The sequence below is a fragment of the Rhinatrema bivittatum genome, chromosome 4 (genome assembly GCF_901001135.1).
Source record: "Rhinatrema bivittatum chromosome 4, aRhiBiv1.1, whole genome shotgun sequence".
Classification (NCBI taxonomy): Eukaryota; Metazoa; Chordata; class Amphibia; order Gymnophiona; family Rhinatrematidae; genus Rhinatrema; species Rhinatrema bivittatum.
In genome coordinates, this window is record NC_042618.1 from 453,403,568 (window position 1) to 453,426,640 (window position 23,073).

General features: G+C 39.3%; 1 protein-coding gene across 5 annotated transcripts in view; it reads right to left on the reverse strand.

Moving 5' to 3' along the window:
• Positions 1-23,073, reverse strand: part of LRRIQ1 (leucine rich repeats and IQ motif containing 1) — a 455,984-nt gene that overhangs the window by 305,689 nt on the left and 127,222 nt on the right. For all 5 annotated transcript variants that reach the window (XM_029597082.1, XM_029597083.1, XM_029597081.1 and 2 more), the window contains exon 14: positions 830-1,009. In XM_029597082.1, the coding sequence (XP_029452942.1) occupies positions 830-1,009 (180 nt within the window). The remainder of the gene's footprint in view (positions 1-829; positions 1,010-23,073) is intronic.

Below are 23,073 nucleotides of genomic sequence, written 5' to 3' on the forward strand. Positions count from 1 at the left end.
TCAGCCTAGGGATAAGACATAGGCTGGAAGGACCCAATGATGGGGAAAGAGGTATTGTGTGCAGTGCGCGCGTTGCACAAAGCAGGATACAACTGTCTGTGCCTCACATGCTGCCCACTAATTACCCCACACTCTGGGGTTTATGCAATATCTAGGAAGAGGATGCACACATGATTACACATGCTCTCAGAAAAGAGCTCCTACATGTTTAAGAGCCACCACTGTTTCTTGTTGGTGAGGAGCTGAGAGTTGAGGCCAGGTGCTAGGCTGGATCTGAGCATCAAGGAGTGGTGACTTTTCTGTGGCACACCTGATGAGATCTGTGGGCACAACGCAGTGCCATGGCATAGTGGTTAGAAAACACTGCACAGTCCTAGTATGCCTATTGTCAAATTCATGCCTTCATAAAGAAGCTCTGTAAGTAAACACAAAAAAAATCAAATTTTCTTCTTAATACTTTTCACATACTCTCCGCAGTCAGCAGGGACCACAAGTGGTTCATTCAATACTCCCAGACTGATCTCACACATGGACAAAAAGGAAAAGAAGTTAAATGAACAAAGATGTCCCATGCTTATTAGCTAAACATTTCTTTTTCATTTGAGTTGTGCGTGTACATGTATGAGTGTGCGTGTATATCTATATATATACACACAAATACACACATATAAACAGTATACATACACACCCATACACAATAGTTTATGCATACATGCAGCTAAAAAAAAAGCACGTCAGCTGCTCAGTTGACTGCTTTAACCTATATAAACTATATTTGAGCAAAAAAATCCATATGCTATACCTTACATGCATATTTAGAGATACCTACTTGAGTTCACTGTTGCGTCTTTTAAGCAACAAGTCAAGTTCTTTAATTTGAGCTTGACAAGATGCCAGGAAATGTCCTGCTAGTGTCTTCTGGATTCTTTCATTAGGGTGCCTTTCTTCTGAGTTTAAGCTTTCGCCATTGAGGATTTTCAAGGTAGGTAATATTTTACATAGAGAACAACTGAGAGGGGAAAAACAAAAAAAGAGTGCATTTGCTTTATTAAAGTAAAAGCATTTTAACATCTTTTAAAAAAACCATTTAAATTCTAGCTTTCCTGAATACGGTGGGAAATGGACTGTTCCACTCTCCAAACTAATATATTCTTCTAAATAACTATCTCCAATGCTAATCATGAAAATGGTTTAGATTTTTTTTTATTCTTAGCCTCTGCTATTTATTTACACAACAGAGTTTGAAATGTAGGTGTTCTACTCAGAAATAATTTTCTTAAAATACAAGTAATATTACACATTCAAGCACAAAGTTTAATACTTCCACAACAGTCTCTTTTTGAGTTTTTTTATATTTAGAAGTGCACTTTTATTTTAAGATTACCTATTGTGATTTCTTACATATAATAAGTTCCTCTGGAATCCAATATAAAAACAAATTTAATTATGGGGAAAATAAAGTGGACTTTTTTGGGATGTGCTATATGCATGTTTAATCAGCAGGTCTATGTTCCCTCTACATTTCTTTTCCTACTATGCAAACTGTGTTTACACCCATCAGCTCTATCGTTAATTTTCAAAGGAGTTAGGCACGTACAATTAGGGCAGATTTTCAAAGGGTTACGCGCGTAAGATACGTGCGTAACCCCCGAAAAGCTGCCCCTGCGCACGCCGAGCCTATCTTGCATAGGTTAGGCAGCGCGCGCAAGCCCCGGGAGGCGCGTATGTCCCGGGGCTTGCAAAAAGGGGCGGGCGTGGGCGGTCTGGGGGGCGTGGCGTGGCCTGAGCCTCCGGGCACAACGGCCGTCTGCTGGCCGGCGCGCGTAAGTTACGCCTGCCGGGAGGGTAAAGGTAGGGCTGGGGGGGGGCGGAAGGAAAGTTCCCTCCGATTTCGGAGTGGCCTCGGAGGGAACAGAGGCGGCTGCGCACGCATGTTATAAAATCGTGCGTAGATTTGTTCGCGCTGGGTTGCGCGAATAAATCTGCGCCCACACGCAGGTTTTAAAATCTGCCCCTTAGTATGTACACGCATAAGTAGCTTGAATTTGCGTACATGCTATTTTATAAACATCAAAAATATATACGTATTTTTTGTTTCACGTGCACATTCACCTGTGCAAAAAAGGGCGGGTGACACAGGGCAGGGCCAAGAGATACGTTCCTGAGTTGCTATTTTATAAGAGATTTAGGTGAATTCATTAGGCAACTTATTAACACAATTTTACACCTCCTAACTAGCACAACTGATATCAGTCTTGTCTACTGTCTGCTATTTTTGGATGAGAGTTCTGGTGAACTGGGGGAAGTTCAGGGCGCAGTAGTGGAAGAGTCCTGGTAAACTGGAGATGGACTGGGTGTCAGCAAACTGGTGATTTCAAGAACGCAGGCATATTTTAAAATATACCTATTCATGGTTTTATGCACACAAGGTTTTTTTTTCCACATGTAAATACACACACACGTTTATAAAACAGGTAGAGAATGTACATGCTTTCAATGCATTACAAATATTTGTGCATACTGAAATATACACACATAGACTGGGAGGCAGATATATGCATATTTTATAATCTGCATAAACCAGATGAACAGATTATAAAATACTATAATAGATCTTTGTGCACCCATGTGGGCCGCATGGAGATCTTTGAAAGTTATCCCTTAATCGTGTGGTCCTGTGTACGGTGCCATTGTATTTCACTTCAAATTCTGAAAAGGATTTAATGCATTAGCATTAACTAGCTTGGTTTTATGTCAGTTCTATTAATTTTGTAATCATTTCTGCTCAGAAATAAAATTACACTCAGGGCCTGATTTTAAAAAAAACATTTGCTTGCTTAAAATTGAATTTTACACGTGTAAATGCACTTATTTATTTTTTATTTATTTATATTTCTTGTATACCACTCATTTCCAACAACAGTTCAATATAGTTTACAATAAAACAATCATAAAACATACATTTTCTATGAAATATCTTGTCAGCATGGCTTTGTGGAAAAAAGCGGAAATCTTGGAAAATTGAGCAGCTGCAAATTCAAACGTCTCCTCCGTTCTCCAAGGCTTCTAATTTCCTATGTAACCCACAGTTGTATTTTATAAGTGCAGCATTGCAATTTTGACTATTCCGAGCTTCATAAGCCAAATGTTCCCCCTTCTTCAAATACTTTGCCTGTGTAAGTGGGTTTTAGAAATTGCTAAAATATATGCCATTGAACTGTCTATAGGATATTCATGTGTAAGTGACCTTTATGTGTGTAAATGGCTTTTTTACATTGCTACAATAGTATGTTACATTTTCCTATGTAACTCCTTTTAAAATTACCTCCTTGATGTATTTTGTTCTGCTTTTTTTCATTATGTCATTCAATTTAAATACGTCCTGTCATTCCTTTTCGTCTTAGTTTTCATTGCCTTTTTTCCTTTCTTCTTGCCCTCTGAGCTCATCATACCTTCTCCGAGTTTCCCGAATTTTCCCGCAGTCTGACATTCTCGGGATATGTAGCAAGAGATTTTCATGGTTTTCTCTGATTCTTTTCCTATCCTCTCAATCTATCTCCCTTTAACTTTCTTCTGTCTGTCTCTTTCCATCTTTACTCTCCCTCTTCCTCTGGTTTCTTCTCTCACTCCATTGCCCTTACCTTCTGCTCTCAATCTCTCCCTGCTTTCTTCCTTCGCTCCCAACCCCTCTCCAGTTTGTCACCAGAGGTAAATAAAGAATGTATTGAATACAAAAAGGAGAAATATATTAATGATATCAGATGCCCACACTGCATACAGAAGATGGAATTCTCATCACTAAACTTTTACCGGTCATTTAACACTGGCAATCTGTAAAAGTAATAATGTTACGTCAAAAACACATTTTGATTTATGACAGTGTTGATGCTTTTAAAACAAAGTAAACTAGATAGGGGTCAATCAAGATATATAAGAATAAGAAAGAATTATGCACAGTGTTGTTTGTGTTACTTTTTACCAAATACAGTCTGGTTAGAAAGCGCATCAAATTATTTCTTTATTCACATAATACTCCCAATGCTCCCCAAGAACTAATTTTTCAACTGGAACATTTTGTTCTTGAGAACCCATTCAGAGATTAATTGCAGTTTGGCTGACAGATCTACAAACATGTCCATATTTGTTGTTACTTTGACCTAATATATTGCCAAGCTAGTTACAAAAATGTTCCCTGTGTCTAATGGTCTCTGTACTAAAAATTAATCCCTGAAAGTTAGTTTTTTTCTCTTGCATATGATTCCCCAAACTTCAGAAGTAATAACATCGACTGTGGCAACTCAATTAGCCATTTTATGATAAATGACAGATAATCTAACTTGTGCTTCAAAAGGCAGAAAACCAAAAGAAAAATAAATGAGCTATCAATGAAGACAAGAAGAAAAACCAGGGGCATCAGTACAGTCAATCACAAAGCCTGACTGGTAATTAAACCAATGTTCGTATTAACTGAATTTCTTCATGGTATTAGGATCTGCTTTCTCTTCACAGTGGTTCAGACAATAGCAGGACTGTCTCAACTGAGCTCAAAATCATGGTATTAGCCGATGAAGTTTCTCTGTATTTTGTAGCGCAGAATTACGAGTTAGCATTGAACAGTAATAAATACAAATGTGCCACAACCAGGTGATTAATGCTGGAAGAAACGTATCTTGGAGTTATGTGATCTCAGCAGTAGTTTTTCCAGCTGGGCTTCTCCTAGTGAAGGGCTGAATCAATATTTCATTTAGTGAAAACTTCCTGGTGAATATTCCGTCACTTAAGAGCCTCTATTAATCATCGCTGCAATGAAACACATTATTCCCCTGTGAGCGCTCAAACTGATGCTGGGGTTTAATTTTTAAAAAGTGATTTCTTAGTACTTCAGTTCTGACGGTGTTATCACTGGCTGCACATAAAAGTAGGAAGCCGAATGGGAAATTTAACAGCTAATTCCTTCATTGGTATTGAGGGGGTTATATAAAGTTCACTGGAGCTCACTGCCTGTAGCTATAATCAATGCCATAGCCAGCAAATTCATATTTTATTGTATTCCAACACTTTAAATCCTTTAAATAAATGAATCTCTTGTCTATTCATAAACATTAAATATTACTCAAATGATTTCCATGAAAACTGAGGTGCTGGTTCCTAATGGTGACATGATACTCAGGGTTCTGTTTCTATTTATGCTCCAGTAAAAGATACCATGAACTACATTTCTGGGTTTATGACTTACATGATAGTTTGTATTATACTTCTGGAGTGAAAGCACTTGTCTTTTCCCAAATAAAAAGGTATCTATAATTACTCTTGCTAATCTGCATACAATGAAGTTATAATTAACATACAAGTACATTGAAGTCCACTGAGAAGTTATGTCCACATGATACCGAGATGAGTTTCTGCATAAAAACCATCAGCAGTGTAGCCTACACACAACTCAGTTTTGCTACATTTGAACAGACTGTCCCATGCCTCAAGTTACATATAATGTACATAAAAATGCATTACGCTATGAGACTGCAGCAAAATGTCTGTTAACTCCAACAAAGTCTACAATCTAGACTGAAAGAACTCTTCATTAAGAAAAAAAGCCAATTAGGCTTAGCAAATCACTGCTCCATTAATCTTTTTGTAACTGTACAGTGTTTCGAATAAAAATACTATGCGTATGTATATGCCTCAGAAGATCAATAACTACATATAAAAACAGAGGAGACAAATGATGTAGTTATCTGCTGCGCTTTCTTTGTTTCTCCATATGTACATGACACACCCTAGAGAAGAAAAGCATTGTAGAATGCAGAAGATCAAGAGTCACTTAAGGCTTTTCGTCTTAAGTACAAAAAGCAAAGGCATATTATAGGGTAGGTTCTTGATGTCATTGGGGACCAATGGCAAAAGTGGCATTGCTGGAGAAGTGACTGCAGTGAAAATGCTGTTGGAAAGCAGCCATGAATTATGTAAGAAAGGAGATAAAAGAAGAAAGGCAAAGCAATAAAACAAAGAAGAAAAGGTTTACTCCAGTTCAGCGAGCTATTTGAGTAAAGATTACCGCATCTTTCATATTTAATGTTTTGAACTGTTTTACTGTATTCTGTCCTCAATAGTATATTTGAGGCCAATTCTGTTCTGTGTAAACCGAAGTGATATTCTGAATTGAATGTCGGTATAAAAAAACAAACAAACAAACAAACAAATAAATAAATAAATATACTGTATTTGGGGCAAATTCCACTCTAGGGATTTTGTCTTAACTTCTGGTGAAATCACAGAATACTTTTGTAATCCATTAAAAGGAAAAAGAGGGGAGGACGATGATATGGTGACAACTGAAATGATTCACCAGGACGGAAAAGAAAATAAGCCATCCGGTACTTATTTTCCTACAAGCCTCCGCTATTAAAGGGTTTTGAAGTAACAAGAACAAAAGTTTAAGATTAGAACTGCCTCCCTATTATGGTGACATTTGATATTATGTTTAATTAAAACAAATATTGCTTTATGAAGAAACACTTATGTTTTGAAAAGTCCAAGAGAGTGTTTTGACTTATATTTAAAGTTAACCCTTTGAGCCTGCACAGTCAGAAAGCTTTAATTGATTGCAAGCATTTTGCTGGTATGAATAGCATGACTTCAGAGACAAAAGGACAAGAAATGTACTGCTCAAGTCAATGTTTACTTGGAATTGTGTCCTTTATGCAGACATTTATGTAACTGTCAGATTTCCTACAATGTTTTTTTTAAAAGTGATACTTCCCATGTAATGTAATTGTAGCTAAGGTAGCTTTTCTTATCAACTCAGCAGCTGTTCTGTATTTCTATTTGTCTGATCAATGAAAAAGCAGAGGATGCAAATGCAGATATAATGCAATGTACACATAATCAAAACTCAATAAACTAGAACAGAGGAAGATGTGAAATAGGTATTAGACAGCAGAACACACTTTATCAAACTACACACATACACACACAAACTAATCAACACATAAGCCTAGCTGACAGGTTCTGAGATCTTGTTATATGCATAAGGACCAGACACACTTAGCAATGCCGCAGAGACAGTTTGACACTCAAGTAATGTGTCAATTCACTTACAATTACTAATAGTACTTTGGTAAATAGGGGAAATGTAAGCAGTATACACATTAATCATTTTAATCATTCAATATCTGTATTTTTTGTGAACAAAAATCCAATGAGCATGTAAATATAAAATCTTAGTAAAAATAGTAAATTGTTTGTTTTGCTGTTGCTCCCTGCTTGCTCACTTAACTAGTATCTTCTTACAGCGAAAGGGAAGCAGAAGCAAGAGTTAAACGTGTATTTTACAAATCTTTTTCAAAGATTACTTTAAATTCAAAGGGTTTACCGTAACATAACTGCATTATGCATAATGGGGTCAATTTTAAGACCCATGCGCACATGGACGCGCCGATTTTATAACATGCGTGCTGCTGTGCTCATGTTATAAAATCAGATGTCCGCGCACACATGCGTGCCAGATTTTAATATTTGTGTGTGCAAGTGCGGGCGGCCCGTGACTTGCACGCGCAGGGGGGGAATGTTTAAATTATGAGCGGCGACGTGATCAGACTTTTTCTAGTTCCCTCCCAGTCCACTCCAATTAACCCCTAACCCCTACATACCTTTTTATTTGTTCTGTAACTTATCTGCTCTAATGAGTAGAAGTAAGTTACGTGCAGCGGCCTGTTGCAGGCACGCGCGTTCCCGGGACAGCATCAAATGGAGCTGTCCTGGCCTGCCCCTCCTTCGGCTCCCCCCTTTGGAGATAGCCGGCACTTCGGCGCATAACGGGGGTTTCGCGCGTGGCTGGGCCCTTCCGAAAATGCGCATGGCGTGCACAAGGCCCGGCCACGTACATAACCCCCGTTATTTATGTGTTTGGCCCTTTTAAAATCAGGCCGATAATGCAGAGAAAGTTTCATTTGCTGGAAATTTCTGGTTAAAGTGGATTTCTGCTTTAAATGTAATCTAGACATCCTAATTCTTGAAATATAATAGCCTTCTTTCTGGTCAACAATAAGGTCTTTTTAATTGGTAAAATAGGATAGACAATAATGAAATTACATTTTCCTCCATGTGATTTCTATTCCAGTGTATACAAAAAAATCTTATAGGCATATCACTGAAAATACTTTCAATAACATTATATATCAACACAATTATTGCACTCAAGCAAACCTGGTGCAAAAGTCATAAAACTTCCTCCATGCAGAAGTGTCAGTATTAAAAAAAGTGGAAATCACAAAAATATCTGCTAAAAATGCATTCTTGATTCAAATGGCGTCTTTTTTTTTTACACAAAGTCGGCCAAACATAAATCTTCACAGAATAGGACTTCCCTCAAATGTGGGCTGTAAACAAATTTTTTTCGAATTATTGTCCGACACAAAATGAGGCCAAAAGGTGAGTGTAGTGGTTTGATGCTGAGAAATCAATTACGGTGATGCTTTCATTAACTCCAAGAGAACAAAGGAGAACATTTCCAAAACAACATCTAAACCCTACCGCAGGATGTCTGCAGCCCAATTTGCTTTCCTCATGAATGTGCTGGCTCTCATGCGGTGAATTATAAGAAAGACAAGCAAACAAAAAACATCAGAAAGAGAGAAGATACTTTATACTACCTTCAGTACACTTTGAACATTTCTCAACTGACCTAGGACTCTGTTTATAACAGAGTTCAAACACACACAGAAAGGGAGAAGATCTGATACTGTCTCTTGGAAATCCAAGCAGTCGTCAATGTATCCTGTAAATATATTTTCAATAATAAAAGGCACCAATAAAGAAACATTTTTATAAGCAAGTATATTAATAGTATACAAAGACATAAAAAAAAAATTACCCACTGATGAGCATGTATTACATTTAATATCATATCTATAGTTGAAACTAGATATAAGTAAAGAAAGCCAAAGCAGGAAAGGAAGAAGCAGAAAATATTAATGAGTCACAAATTAGTGGATGATAACACTTGGATAGAAAGCAAATTTAGACAATACTGTAAATTTCCAAAAACTGTACCAAAGAAGGCTGCTATAGCCCTTCTGAGATGGGTATAGTGACATCTTCTGGCATGAACTGGAATGTTAGCCAAGTAAATTATTAACTCAACGATTTAGTAAATCATTCCTTCCTGATCTTTAACACAACCCCGCTCAATCAATGTGCTGCGGGAAACCGTGGAACAGAAGTTGAAACTGTGTCTCTGTGTGCCACGGAGATTACTTCCCCACTGCTTGTTTTTCAAATTTAAAAAAAAAAAGGTAAATTATTATAAAACACCAACAAATGGGACATTTTTAAGTGGTTTATCACATGCTATAACTGGTGTTTGTGCAAAATTTTGAAATTGTACAATCTTTAGTTCAAGACTTCAGAGTCCTGCAATTAGAAGAAGGAAAAATGTGCAAAATGGATAAAGAGCCTTTTAACCAAAAATAAACGGAAACTAAATACCAGGAAAATGTCCCACAATGCTTTTACGCCAGGTTTTGCTTGATCCCTGCACTCCTGTCTTCAAACATCTGCTGTATATGATGACCCTTGTAGTACAAAGCAATAGCAGCTCCAGCACACCTTACAGTATGCATGGACGTGTTTTTTTTTTTAAAAAAACAGAGCTACATTTCAGTCAGCAATTACTTTGACAACACACTGATTTCCAAATGCACGGATACTCAGTTGAAATGTTCAAGTGCACAACTATTTATTTTGGCCACAGTTTTCATTTATGTGGCAAACCAAGGCCGTAGGGAGATTAGATTTTGAAGTCTACACTAAACAAGTCAATGTGATAGGGTCTGATACATCCCAAATGTGTGAGTCTAAAGAGTGACAGATAAATTAGTGGGAACTTGCTTACAAATCACAGAGGACAAAGTCTCTTAAAAAGAATTTGAACATGAATTATAGATTTCATGTGGTCCTTAACCATAATTAGAAGATCATTTGAAACTACTAAAAATGCACTATAAAACAGATGGATTTTTATACATTAAATATGAAATGATAGTTTACATTGTGGTTCAAGTTATCACCATAACCAGTACAATATTCTTGTGTCTGAACAAATCCAGAAGGAACAAGAGTCTGATTCACTAAGGCTTCTCGCCTATTCTTGATCTATGACAAAGACCTCGATGAATCAAGCCCTAAATGTGAAAACTGAAAGAGCAATGTAGTTCCATAGCACATCTAGGGCTCGCAACGTCTTTTAAAATTCAAGGCTTTTTCTCCCCTTTCCTCTCCTTGTGTGAAAATGAACCATGAAGATACATAGGGCCAGATTTCTAATGCGTTTTACACATATAAAACCCTATTTTATACATGTTAGTAGTGTTTTACAAAACAACCCAGGGGTTGAATGTGTAAAAATATGCAAGAGGCTTGAGTTCATGTGTACTTTTTATCCGTACTGCAAGTAGGTATTCCAGCAGACGGAATCGGGACAGGGAAAAGATTTATATGCATCATTTTCGAAATCATTTTTGCATGCAAAACGTTACACCAAGCAGGGTAGAACTTTCTGAGGTAAATACACACTCGGCACAGCTGAACCCACAACATTTCAAAGCAAATTTATGTGCATAATTCCACTTTGGAAATTTGGACTACAGTCTGCGGGTACAAAGCCCAGCATGGGCTATTTGAAAATTACCTTCCCTTTGTGAAATACTAAAACACAAAAGAGACACTTTTAATAAAGAAGTTTCTTCATCTTACCTATAAAAACTAGGTCAGTAGCCATAACATGGACTTCTCCATTTTGTGCCTTCGGAACAAATCTTTATTGAATAAGGCCCATCATGTATAGAAAGCCTGCTTTTCTGAGACTTTTCTCACACTTTGTGTCTAGTTAAGTAGATCAGACCCATTTATTTTGTATGTTATGCATTCTGTGAATGTTTTTATTTTTGAAAACTGCCCTGATCTAAAAATATAGGAACGAAGGTACATAAATACCTGCAAATAAAATAAATACATAAACAAGCAAACAAACAAACAGTGACAACGTTCAACCACCCAACTCACTGATCTCTTAGTATGGCCTACTTTAAATTTCATTTTAATTTTAACATGTATATGATTCCTTTACAGAAGCTCAAAGTGGAATTACAAAAAATACAATTACCTTATAATAAATTATATAAATACTACAAATACACAGAAATGACAGACAAAAACATAAAACCCCATAAAAAGTCTTACCATAAAACCAGAATTAAGAAAAAAATATTATAAACAGAACTTATTCATCCCCAAAAGTTAAATTAAAAAGGCAAGTTTTGATACAATGCCTGAAGCATAGATACTGTCTTTCACTTCTTACCTCTCTGGGAGTATTATTCTATAGTCTGGGAGGCAATGCATGCAAACCTCATCCTGGACACAGGCAGGACACAAAGAAGAGCCTCCCCTAAGTTTTGAGAACATATATACCACAACCAAAATTCCTTCACATAAAATCCACATCCTCTTAAAACTTTAAATACCAATATTAATATCCAATAACAAACAGACAGTGAAGCTCCTTTAAAAAGGAAGTAATACTGCCTCTCAGACCACCACTTTTTTACTACTCTTGCCACTACATTCTGAACAAGTTGTAAGATGCACATTAATTCAGTATGTCTAACAAACAAAGAAGCCACCAAAGTACCACAAACAATCAAGAGAAGGATCATTCCTGCTTTACGCTGAAAATACCACTTTTTCTACTGATTGCAAATTACTGTTTGACATAAGTGTAAGTTACATAAGAGCAGAGCCATAATTTGTTTCAAATTGCCAGCATGCCATCTTGTGGTAATAAACAGATCATGCCTTAAGTCAATAAATTATGTTAAATAAGGAAAAAGATTTTGGTGTACTTACCGTACATCGTTTACTACTCTACAGAAATTAATTTAAAACTCTATTAACTGGAACACTACATATGTGGTAACTACTGAGACCTCAAGCCTTCTGTAGCATTTGAAAGCATTTTAATGGTCTATTCCTGCTATTCGGTATACTAGATCCCAGTAGAATTCTAATGCCTCAAGAAGAAAAAGCACAAAAGGTCCCATTTCAACAGTTTCTAGCTAATCATAAAAATCATGTACAAAAAAACCTAAATACACATGATGAAGCTGCAGGACTGTTTAACTCATCAAGGTGATAATGAGACAGATGATCAAAAAAACAGCTTCTACATTTTGGCACCGACGTTAATGGATGAGAAAGCCAATGTCCTTCTTGAGTTCTTTGGTATTTGTTTCACAGTGATTTGATCATCCCAATTTCAAATGTTTTCTCTTCTTGTGTACTCCCAAAGTTCCCTTTAGGTATCCTGACTCTGCGATCATTAAGATCGTGGTCTTCATTTGAGAAGTGTAGACCTTTGAGCACTTTGAAATTAAGAAAAAACAGAGCAATGCATGGCCAGAGACATTTACAGTGTGCCAGCAGGACTGGGAAGGGGTGGGGGGTTAAAGAAGGGAAAGTACTCTTTAACATAACGCTAACTGAATTTCCAGGTGGAGGGGCTAGCCCACCTACTGAGGGGCCGATGCAATCTGGTGCGCTGAGCCAAGCGCACTCTTAACGTGCAGGTCGACGCGGGTAGAATAGGCGCTAATCAATCCCCTAATGCAATAAGGGGATTAGCGCATATTCAACGCACGTCTATCGCGGCATTCACTCCCGATGCAAAAAGAAAAATGTGCGGCTCCAACGCACATTTAACTGTCATCTGTTAACGCCTGCCAGGAGCAGGAGTTAATAGATGTGCGCATCAAAAAAAGAAGACAAAGAAAAGAAATAAAAGAAAAAAAAAATTGACAATCGGGCCCATCACAAAAACCGACGCCAAGTTTATCGGCGTAGGTTTCCCTTACTGCCGTACGGTGGTCACGAAACCGAAGCCAGGTTTATCGGCGTCGGTTTTCGTGACCAGCATACAGCAGTCACGAAAGCTCCAGCTTCGTACTGGGATTCCTGTGCAGGCTCTGGCCAACAACAACACCGCAGCTTCCAAGTTCCCTGGCAACTCCTTTCTGCCACCTGAAGGAGGGCTCGGTGAGCACGGCCCTGCGGAACAAAAGAGAACAAGCTCCGTAACCACTCGTTCAGCGAGAACGGGGAGCGCAGCCAGCACCTCCTGCAGCTCCAGCAACAGCAGCAGAAACCGGGCGCCCAGCTCAACTCGACCCGTTACGGCGGTCACAAAAACTGACGCTGGGTTTTTCAGCGACCCTAGCGCATCCTTGCTAATGTGACCCCCTCATTTAAATATTGCATGGCGCCCCCCTTTGGGGGGCCGCCATGCAATATTGGGGGTCCTGAGACATCTGTTCCGAGATATGGAGCGGGAAGAAAGCGGAAAAAAGTGGAGCAGTGAGTAATGTGAAGTGATGAACATAGCAGCGAGGTAAACAATTTCAGTAGATGGAGATTTCTACGGTGATATTCCCCTGAAGAAAGACTCGATCTGAAACACGAACGTGCCGGGATATATTTTCATCTTTTAAGGAAGCCAACACCAAAGAGACCTGAAGGCACCCGCTTTAATGTTACTGCAAATTTCTAATTAAAAGGTTTTAACTTTCTCCGCCCAAAGAGCAGTGTTAATTACATCTTGGACGTCATTGAGATTCCGGGACTATATTGAGAAAATAATTTTTTTAAAAAATGTCTTCCAAAAAATTCGATATATGGAGGTGGCAGGAGGTTAATGATTATAACCAATACAATTTGCTGCGGGGGCACCTACACTCTATATGAAACCTTCTGCGCTTCCTAAAAATATTTTTAAACAAAACCAGATGAATAAACAAGATTTAATGCAAAATCATCAGATCCATTGTTGAGTGTAGGTTTTGAAATTAAAGTTTTAATTCTGAATATACCTTCATTCACACATGATCTATGTGAAAAAATTGTAAAAAAAAATTGTTTCTACAGCGACAGAGCAATACTTTGTTCTTGATTAGATTGTGAATTAAGAGGCTCGCTGTTCACAGTGGTGTTTATATCTAGATTTAGGTTTAAAGTTAGCCAGACAACTTTAATCGTTGATATTCAGTGGGATGATAATCTCTCTGAATGCTGCTCACCCTGTAAAAATGTTCCTAGTAGTATTTCTACCCTTAACTTCTGTGATTATTACAGGGCAGCGCTGTTTAACAGTTTCCCCAATCAAAATTGAAAACTGAACTGTGAGAAGGGGGAGACATGGATGGGTGGTTCCCATGGCAATATTGTAAGTACAAAAGTGTATATGGCTCGGAGATTGCCACGAGGGAATGATGGAAGTATGTTAAAGCAAAGCGGGGACAATGTCTATGAGGGATAACACCTCTTCTTGGTTGTAGGAAACTATGCGACCTATGGTCTAATAGAAATTTCACGGACTGTCGATCCACTGGAGTGATCTATGTAATACAATGTCCCTGCAATAGGTTGTACATAGGCAAGACGAAACGTGCCCTCAAGACCAGGCTCATCGAGCACCGGTCATGTATTTCAACAGGCCGGATGTCGGCCCCTTTAACTTCACACTGTATGGCCTTCCAACACAATTTTGAACAGTTGAAAGTATGTGTTCTGGAACAACTTTCTCCAAATTGGAGAGGCGGGAATTTTAATACTCACCTCCTACGAGCAGAACAGCGATGGATTCATCGGCTCAAAACAGTGGAACCAGACGGGCTGAACTCTGCACTAGAGCTGCAAGTTTTTCTTTGATTTGATTTACTTATTTAATTCAATTTAAATGAAGGTTGTCTTTGATTGATTTGACAAGTATTTTCAATTATGATCATCCTATGACGACAGCTTCGTGATGACGTCATGACGTGCGCAAAAGCGCGGGCTTTTAAAGGACCAAAGCGTCCAAGGTTCTTCTGTCCCGTACGGCTGTAAAATTCTTTGAGACATTTGGGTCCAACAGAAAGGTTTGTGGTGCTGCATTCAAACATTAAGTTAAGTATCTGTTTTGAATATTCTCTCAGTTTTGACAGATTTGTTTATGTCCTCTTGACTTTATAGCATTTGCCGTAATATAATTTGTGAAATTTGCCCCTGATGAAGCGATTCTGATCGCGAAACACCGGCCGCTGTCGGGTGCTATTTGGGACAGAGCGGGCTATTGATGCATTTCAAACTTACAATCGGGACGTAAAGGATATACAATAAGTCGCCTCTAAATACAAAACGGATAAAAAATTGATAAAAAATTGATATAACATCACGCCGCACATGACGAGAAGTCCGGACGGCAAGTGGGTTCACTGCCGTCGTCTGGCTTGCTGATGCGGTTGTACACATTCTCAAAAACATAAATTTGTCAAACACTTTCTTAAAAATTATTGTCAAATTGTTGCGGAGAGTAGCACATTGTGGATAAAATTCGGATACCTTGTTTTTTTGGTTGTTTACAGTTAGACATACAAAACAAGAGCTGCGGTTCTTTGTGCTTTGATTTCTAATAAGGTGAAAGACATGATTCGGGCTTCTACTTTAAAATTGAAATATCAGTTGTTCCCTAAGAGAGTTTTTATTAAATGAGAGAATTTTCAAAAAACTTTTCATTTAAAGGAGTTCCCTCTCTTTTGTTTATTTGCAGCTGAGGGATGTGGTTAATAGATATGCTGCACGACATTTTGTATCACGTTCACCCTCCATATTAGAGCACATGATATTTCTCAATATGAATCCAAAAGGAATACTTAGTAAGATTTATACAGCGTTCCAATGGGACAAGAGCTACCCCTCCCATAGGGTAGTAGCCACATGGTCTAAAGCAGTGGTTCTCAACCTTTTTTCTATCGGGACACACCTGACAGATGGTCCTCACATGCGTGACACACTGACCCATGATCGTCAAGGGGCTAGATGTAAAGGTACAGTTTGCATCCACGGGAACCCCCCCCCCCCCCCCCGACCCACAATAATGGATGTAAAGCAGAATTACGACATTCCCCATACAACTCACCCAACAAAAAACATATTCTGGTTCTGGTGATATCTCAGCAACAGCAACTCAAATTCCTTCTACTATCAGGCTCAATAGCCCTACTTATGAAAAGACAGCAGTTTACCACCAATGCATGTTCTCTTGAGAAAACACAACAAATAAGACTGATACAAACACTTACATGCTAGTAAAATATCTCATCTCGGTAACAGACAGAGAACCGACTTAACATACTCCCAGGATCTGCAGTTATGTACATAAACTAATCCACACACAGTTACACCTGTATTATGGAATACACTCAAACAGGAGCAACCCTATCTATGAAAAGGCAACCCTACAAATATTAAATCAGGCCCTAAACACCAATACACCTCCTATTAGAAAAGCAGAACTAGCAAGCAGCTATAGATCCCCACACAGAAATAATTGTAAAACTATACTAATAAGCAGAATAAATGTTTCAAAACAGCTATGAACAGAATAACATTCAACAATTAAAAACTCATAAAAACTATTAAAAATTCTCCAAACACCAATAAAATATTTTTAAAAAGCAGACACATCACATCATATTAAATAATTAAAATGGCAGTCAATCAAGAAAGATAAACTTAAAAAGCCACCTTTACTTACCCCCTCCAGCAGCTCTCCTACTCCTGTCTTCTTCCATGCAGGCCATAGTACACAACAGAAGCAGCAGTAGTGGCTAAGCTCTATACTCATGGTCCTCTTCCTTAGGGCCCATGATCAATCTCTCTGTCTCTCACACACACACCATACCAGTCACACCCCCATGACCAGTTTCTGTCTCTCACACACCAATCATCTCCCAACCAGTCTTTGACACACACACCAGTCACCTTCCTGAACAGTTTCTCTCATGCCATACACACACACAGGCTTCCCACTCCCGTGTTCTATCTTTCATATACGGGCTTCTCACTCCCATACTGTGTCTCACACACACCCACACACCCAGGTTTCTCACTCCCATGCTCACTCTCTCCACATGCACAGGCTTCTAATTCCCATAATCACTTTCTCTCTCTTACAAACACACGCACCAGGCTCTCTCTCATTCCCATGCTCGCTCTCTCCACATGCATAGACTTCTCATTCCTTAATCGCTTTCTTTCTCTCACATATACACACCCCAGTCTCTCTCTCTCACACCATCACCCTACCAACCAGTCTCTCTCTCATGCATGCACACACACACAGGCTTCCCACTCCCATGCTCTCACTCACATATACAGGCTTCTCACTCCCATGCTCTCTCTCACATATACAGGCTTCTCAGCCCCATGCTTTCTTTCACACACACCCCCACAACACCAGGCTTCTTACTCCCATGCTTTCTCACATACCCAGATTTCTCACTTCCATGCTTTCTCTCTCTCTCTCTCACACACACACACACACACGTCAGTCACCTCCCTGACCAATCTTTCACTCTTTCACACACACTTCAGTTATCTTCCTGACCAGTCACTTTTATTGTCTCTCACATATACACACATCACCTCTCTGACCAGTTTCTCTCAATCATACACATGCTCTCTCTCACACACTTACACACATGCTCTCAATTACACACACATGCTCTCAATTACACATATGCTCTCAATCACACACAGGCTGGCTGTCTTCTCTCTCTCTCACACTTCCTCCCCCTTCCCCGGGAGCACAAATGGTAGTTGCAGCAGCCTCCTCCAGCCCCTGCAGGCCAAGAAAGAAGAATCCCATTGGCCGTGGGAGGCTTATACTGCTGTCTCCTTTGCCGATTGCCGGCTTCTTCGATTGCTCAGGGCCACGCTACTGCTCGGGGGCTGATACTGCTGCCGCCGCCGCTACTTTTCCACATGGCACGGCTCTTTCTCCTTCCCGCGCACTGCACTGTGTATCACTTCCTGTTCCGGGGCAGGCGCAGGAAGAAGAAAAGGCCAGCCGCGGGTGCCACAGCTTCCTCTAACATCGCTGCCATTCCCATTGCGCTTGAATGTGCTGTTAGCCCGGCGGCAATGGCAGCAGGGAAGGAAGAGCAGTGGGAGAGACTGGGAGCATGCAGCACACCTGCCGGTGCTTGGCGACACACCGGTTGAGAAGCGCTGGTCTAAAGAATTAGGTCAGAAATAGACAAGGAGGTGTGGGTCCAGGTGATACATGAGCCCCTTTTGAACCTCTTAACCACTTTAAAGGAACTCACATTGAAGACAGTGTTTTTGGTGGCAATCTGTCCTGGGAACCCCACAGCCAGTCGGGTTTTCAGGATATCCGCAATGAATATGAATGAGATAAATTTACATACCATGGAGACTCAGTATATACAAATTATCTCATGCATATTCATTGCGTATATCCTGAAAACCCGACTGGCTGAGGGGTCCCCAGGAAGGTTTGGGAAGCCCTGTTCTATATGTAAAGGAATCATTGTATGGCCTTGATATCACCTATATTACATGGGTGTCTCATAGCTAGGAGCACTTCCGTTTGCCTTCACATCTCCCAGATAAGGAATGCCCTCTGATTGCCTGTATGATTCTGACCATCATTGCCTGATTTAAATTTTTTAAGAAAGCCCTAAAAACTCACTTCAACAGATATACTCCGCTGAATATGCTAGAAATGGATTTTCCCAGTTTCATTATTTATTTCTATCTGACAGCATTTTTGGTCTTGTCTTATCATTATTATCCACTTTTATTTTCATTTCCACTTTATTTTATTCGATGTGTTTTTATCTTTTAATTGTGTATGTTTACCTGCCTTGAATGTAGGAAGGGCAGACAACAAATATTTCTAAATAAATAAATAAAAATTAGTACACAAAATTTATTTATTTATTTATTTATTACATTTCTATACCGATATTAGTGGGTACATCATATCGGTTTACATCAAACAAAAACAACATATGGAAAGAGAGTTACATTGAACAGGGAGGTGGGGAGGGATTGATAGGAACTGTGAGAACGTAGATTGAAAGTACATAGGAATCAGGCTACTCTGAAACAAATGATAGCCAAATAAATTAACATTGAGCATAATATTTGTAGAAACAAAAGAACTATGTACAAGGGTTCAGGGAGGGTTTGCATGGATAGTTCAGGTGTGTTTGCAAGGAGGTGAGTAGGGGGTATTATTGTTGATAGGCTTGTTTGAAAAGCCAGGTTTTCAAGTTGGCTCTGAATTTAGAGGTGCAAGTCTCGAGCCTGAGATTGGGGGGGGGGGGGGGTAGAGAATTCCAGAGCGTGGGTCCAGCAATAGATAGGGCTCGTTCCCTTGTGGAAGTAAGGTGTGCTTTTTTTTTTTTTTTTTTAGAGAGGGTACGTGGAGGGTTCCATTATTGGAGGCTCTGGTGGATTTGTTAGATCGTACAGGGCAGAATGGCTCAACGAGCCAGTTTGAGTTGTGTGTGTGTATAGCTTTGTGTGTCAGTGTCAGGGTTTTGTATACGATGCGAGAGGGGATTCGAAGCCAGTGCAATGAAACACATTTACTTTTTTCTTCACAAATGACAGCTCTTCGTCACCATCAGAGGAGGAAGACGATGACGAGATCCCAGCTTCTATCTCAACCCCAGACAATGCCATCACTGGGGAGGAGCAGTCCGCTCCTCCCCATTGGAGGATCCCGAGGTGGCTATCCAGCCCCTCCAACCCACAACCAGCAGATCCGAGCCCCAGGACAACATCATCCCTCTCCCTATCCCAGTAGGGCCTCCTCCCTGTTGCCTGGATCCCCTCTACCTCTCCAACCATCATCTTCTGCCCTGCCAGGGGCTCCTGAGCTGGGCTTTATTTATTTAAAGCTTTTATATACCGACATTCATTTGCATATCACATCGGTTCACATGGAACGGTTTTAACAAAAAGAAATGAGGTTTACAGGGAACGGTTATCATCAGCAACTTATAAATTTGCATTGCGCAAGAATAACAGTGATGAGAACATAACAGAGGCAATATAATAGGCTTATTATCTGGAGCACCCACTCCAGGCAATGGTCCTACGTTTCAATGCCTTTTTGGGGAGGATATGCAGATGAAGGTGGAGAAGATGAGAGGGATCCTAGCAGACCTCAGGAGACTTCTCAGTATAGTGGACATGGCCATGAGACTCTCACCACACCGACCAGACTTCTAAGTCTGCAGGAACTTGTGCCTTTTTTTGTTTTTTGTAAATAGTTCCCTAGATTGCCCCACCCCATCCCATCTTATTCTGATACACGGTAAATAGTTTTGTCTAAGTATTTTCTATTATTAATAAAGGTTTTCTAACTTTATCTAAACTTTGGATGTATGTCTTTATTATTTACTATATACCTGCTTTATTTTCCTACTACAGTAAAGAATTTTAAAGATATCCTATAGCCATAACTCTATAAAGGTATCCTATAGCCCTGCATGCTCCTAGCCATGCTGGTTTGTTCAATAATTATTAGATTCTTTTTTTCTTCTTTTCTATCAACATATACAGTTGTTTTAGGTGTCTTAACCTTGTAGCTCTAAAGCTGCTTAGCAGTAAGCGAGACCACAAATCAATAGTTATATATCAACAGGTACCACTTTCCTCCCCAAAGGGCACCCACCAGATGTGATTGCAGCCATGCCACAAGCAGGGGTTTAATGTATCAAGTTTCTAGTATGTTAGTGATCCCCAAAAATAAAATCATAGAAATCTTAAAGTGAAGGTTATACCTTCACTTTAAGATTTCCATGCAAATGTGTAATGAAAAAACAAAATGATATATTTATCTTCTTTACACCAGAACAATTAAAAGGGTTTATAGAATCAAGGAAATTACCATCTTCTTCCCCTATCCCGAGTTAGTATAAATGGAAATATAGCAGGGATTATGAGAAGGGCCCTGTTTAAAGTAATTTAAGTGATATATACACTCCCTATTGGTTTTCTTATCGTGCAATTAGCCCTCAGGTATTTTTTTAATACTAATGAATTGGGTTTTTCTTTATTTTTTTTTCATTAAAGATTTATGCTTATTGTATTTCTTGAGGAATATTCTCTGATTTAAAATAATGAAACCCAGTACATGTATTTCTATGCAAATATTGATATGTTTGTAATAATTGAAAATGAGAAATAAATTAAAAAAAAAATAAAATAAAATCATAGCATAGGGAGACAACGAGCACAAAAGAGGTGGCCCTTTCAGAATTACTATACGTCAAACCAGAGAAGGGTTATGATATAGAGGTACTCATAGGAGCTGCATTCCCCTGAAGTCTCATTGATTTCCGAAGTAACAGAAAAGATTTGTACTGTTTCCAATAAAATAGAGCTGCAATACCTACCAGCCTTAAAACAGGCACTGTTTGAAGGAGGAGGGAGAGTTTTGTTACTTTAAATTTGTTTGATTTTATATTAATGTGATTTTATTGTATTGTTATGTTGTATACTGCTCCAATCGGGTCTGGTATCTGAGTGGATGATATATAAGAATTTGGAAATAAAAATAATACTAATAATAATGACCAGCGCCCAGCCTACCCCTCTCCATGCTCACAATGCCTATGCTTACTGGTAAGGGCCAACTTTTTTTTTCCCTTAAAGCTCCAAGTTCCCATTTGCAAATTTCTTCAAAGACTAAACCAAACTTAGAGCTCTCAAACATCTGCCTTTCAAAGGCCATTTGCCTGGTAGAAAACAGCTAGGCTTCTGCTCCATAAGCATCCAGGATTATGTAGTTTTATAGGACTCTATAGCAAGGCTGGCGTTTAGGCTGGTAGCTGCCCCATTCTTAGATGGAGGCTGATCTGTAACCCAGGAAACTAGAAAACCAGTAAACCAGAGAGATTACAGGGCTATTATGGCCTAGGCTGACTCTCCCCAAATGAAAGACATACCCCACAGTGTCCTGTCAAATGCTAGCAGGGCTCCTGTTTGGCTAGATCCTCCAGCCTCTTATACCACATTGTTTCCCTTATGTCAGCCTCATAAGAACTCCACAATAAAATCTCAGGACTCTTCAAACATGGATTAGAACTAATGGCCTCCTGCTGGCCCTGATTTCCCAGGCATCACTCAAGATACCAGCCTTAGTCTTTATTCTCTGTGTCCTAACTAGCTTCAGCAGCCAAGTTTGGAGACCCTTCCACTGCAGGTATCAATGATTGGCCATTTGACCTGCTGACCAGTTTACAAGTGCTGACTCCTAGAAAAAGTCCAGACCCTGAAGAAATCTCTTCAGTGGTTTCATTTTCAAACTCCACATGTATTCTTTCATTGAGAATATATTACAATTTGAATCTTCAGGGCAACAAAAACTCCCCCAAAAATTCAAAACAAGGATTAGTCCCACTAATTTCCTTTTTTTATCTCTCTAACTTGTGAGTTTTCCTAAATAGCTCTGGAAAATGTTTCCTTTCTCTTTACTCAAAATCAGCAATTTAGAATTTCCTTTCCTATAATAGGCTTGGAAAAGAAATGTACTTATCTTAATGACCGTGCCCAGTAAACTCTACTTCAGGCTCATCCTCTTCACCATCTGCCTCCATGGCTGTCTGCCCAGCTGCTTCCCTGGCTTGTCTCTCGGCTACCTTCTCCTAGCAGTGTACTCCCTTTTACTGCTCAACAGAATCTCCCGTGAGGTGCTAATGACTCCACCCAGTCCTGAGTCAGGGATGCTAGCTTCTGGTCCAAGAGACTAGGCAGAGGTACCCTTGAAAATGTAGTTCCCTGCACATCTAATTTCTCTTTTCTCTTACTTCTACCCAATCTTGCGCTGATCCTATGGTTTTAACCAGGGATTCCTGTGCAGGGACTAAGACACAGACTGGTGTATCACACAGACTCTTAGACCATAGCACTTAGCTGAGAGCAATTAGTCACTCCTTGGTGATCTAATTAGCTGGCCCCCTCTCACCCTCTTCCAATGGTGAAATGAATGCACTAGAATAGTTACATGATTTAAGAGAATCATCAGAGTTTGTCTAGCACCTGGAGGTTGGTCTGAAGTGTAATTATTAGCAGCAATTTCCAATTCATTCTAATTTAAGAGGACAAAACGTTGGATGAGTAGAAGAAAATATAGAATGTGCTTAGAAAATCTGGACTGGATAT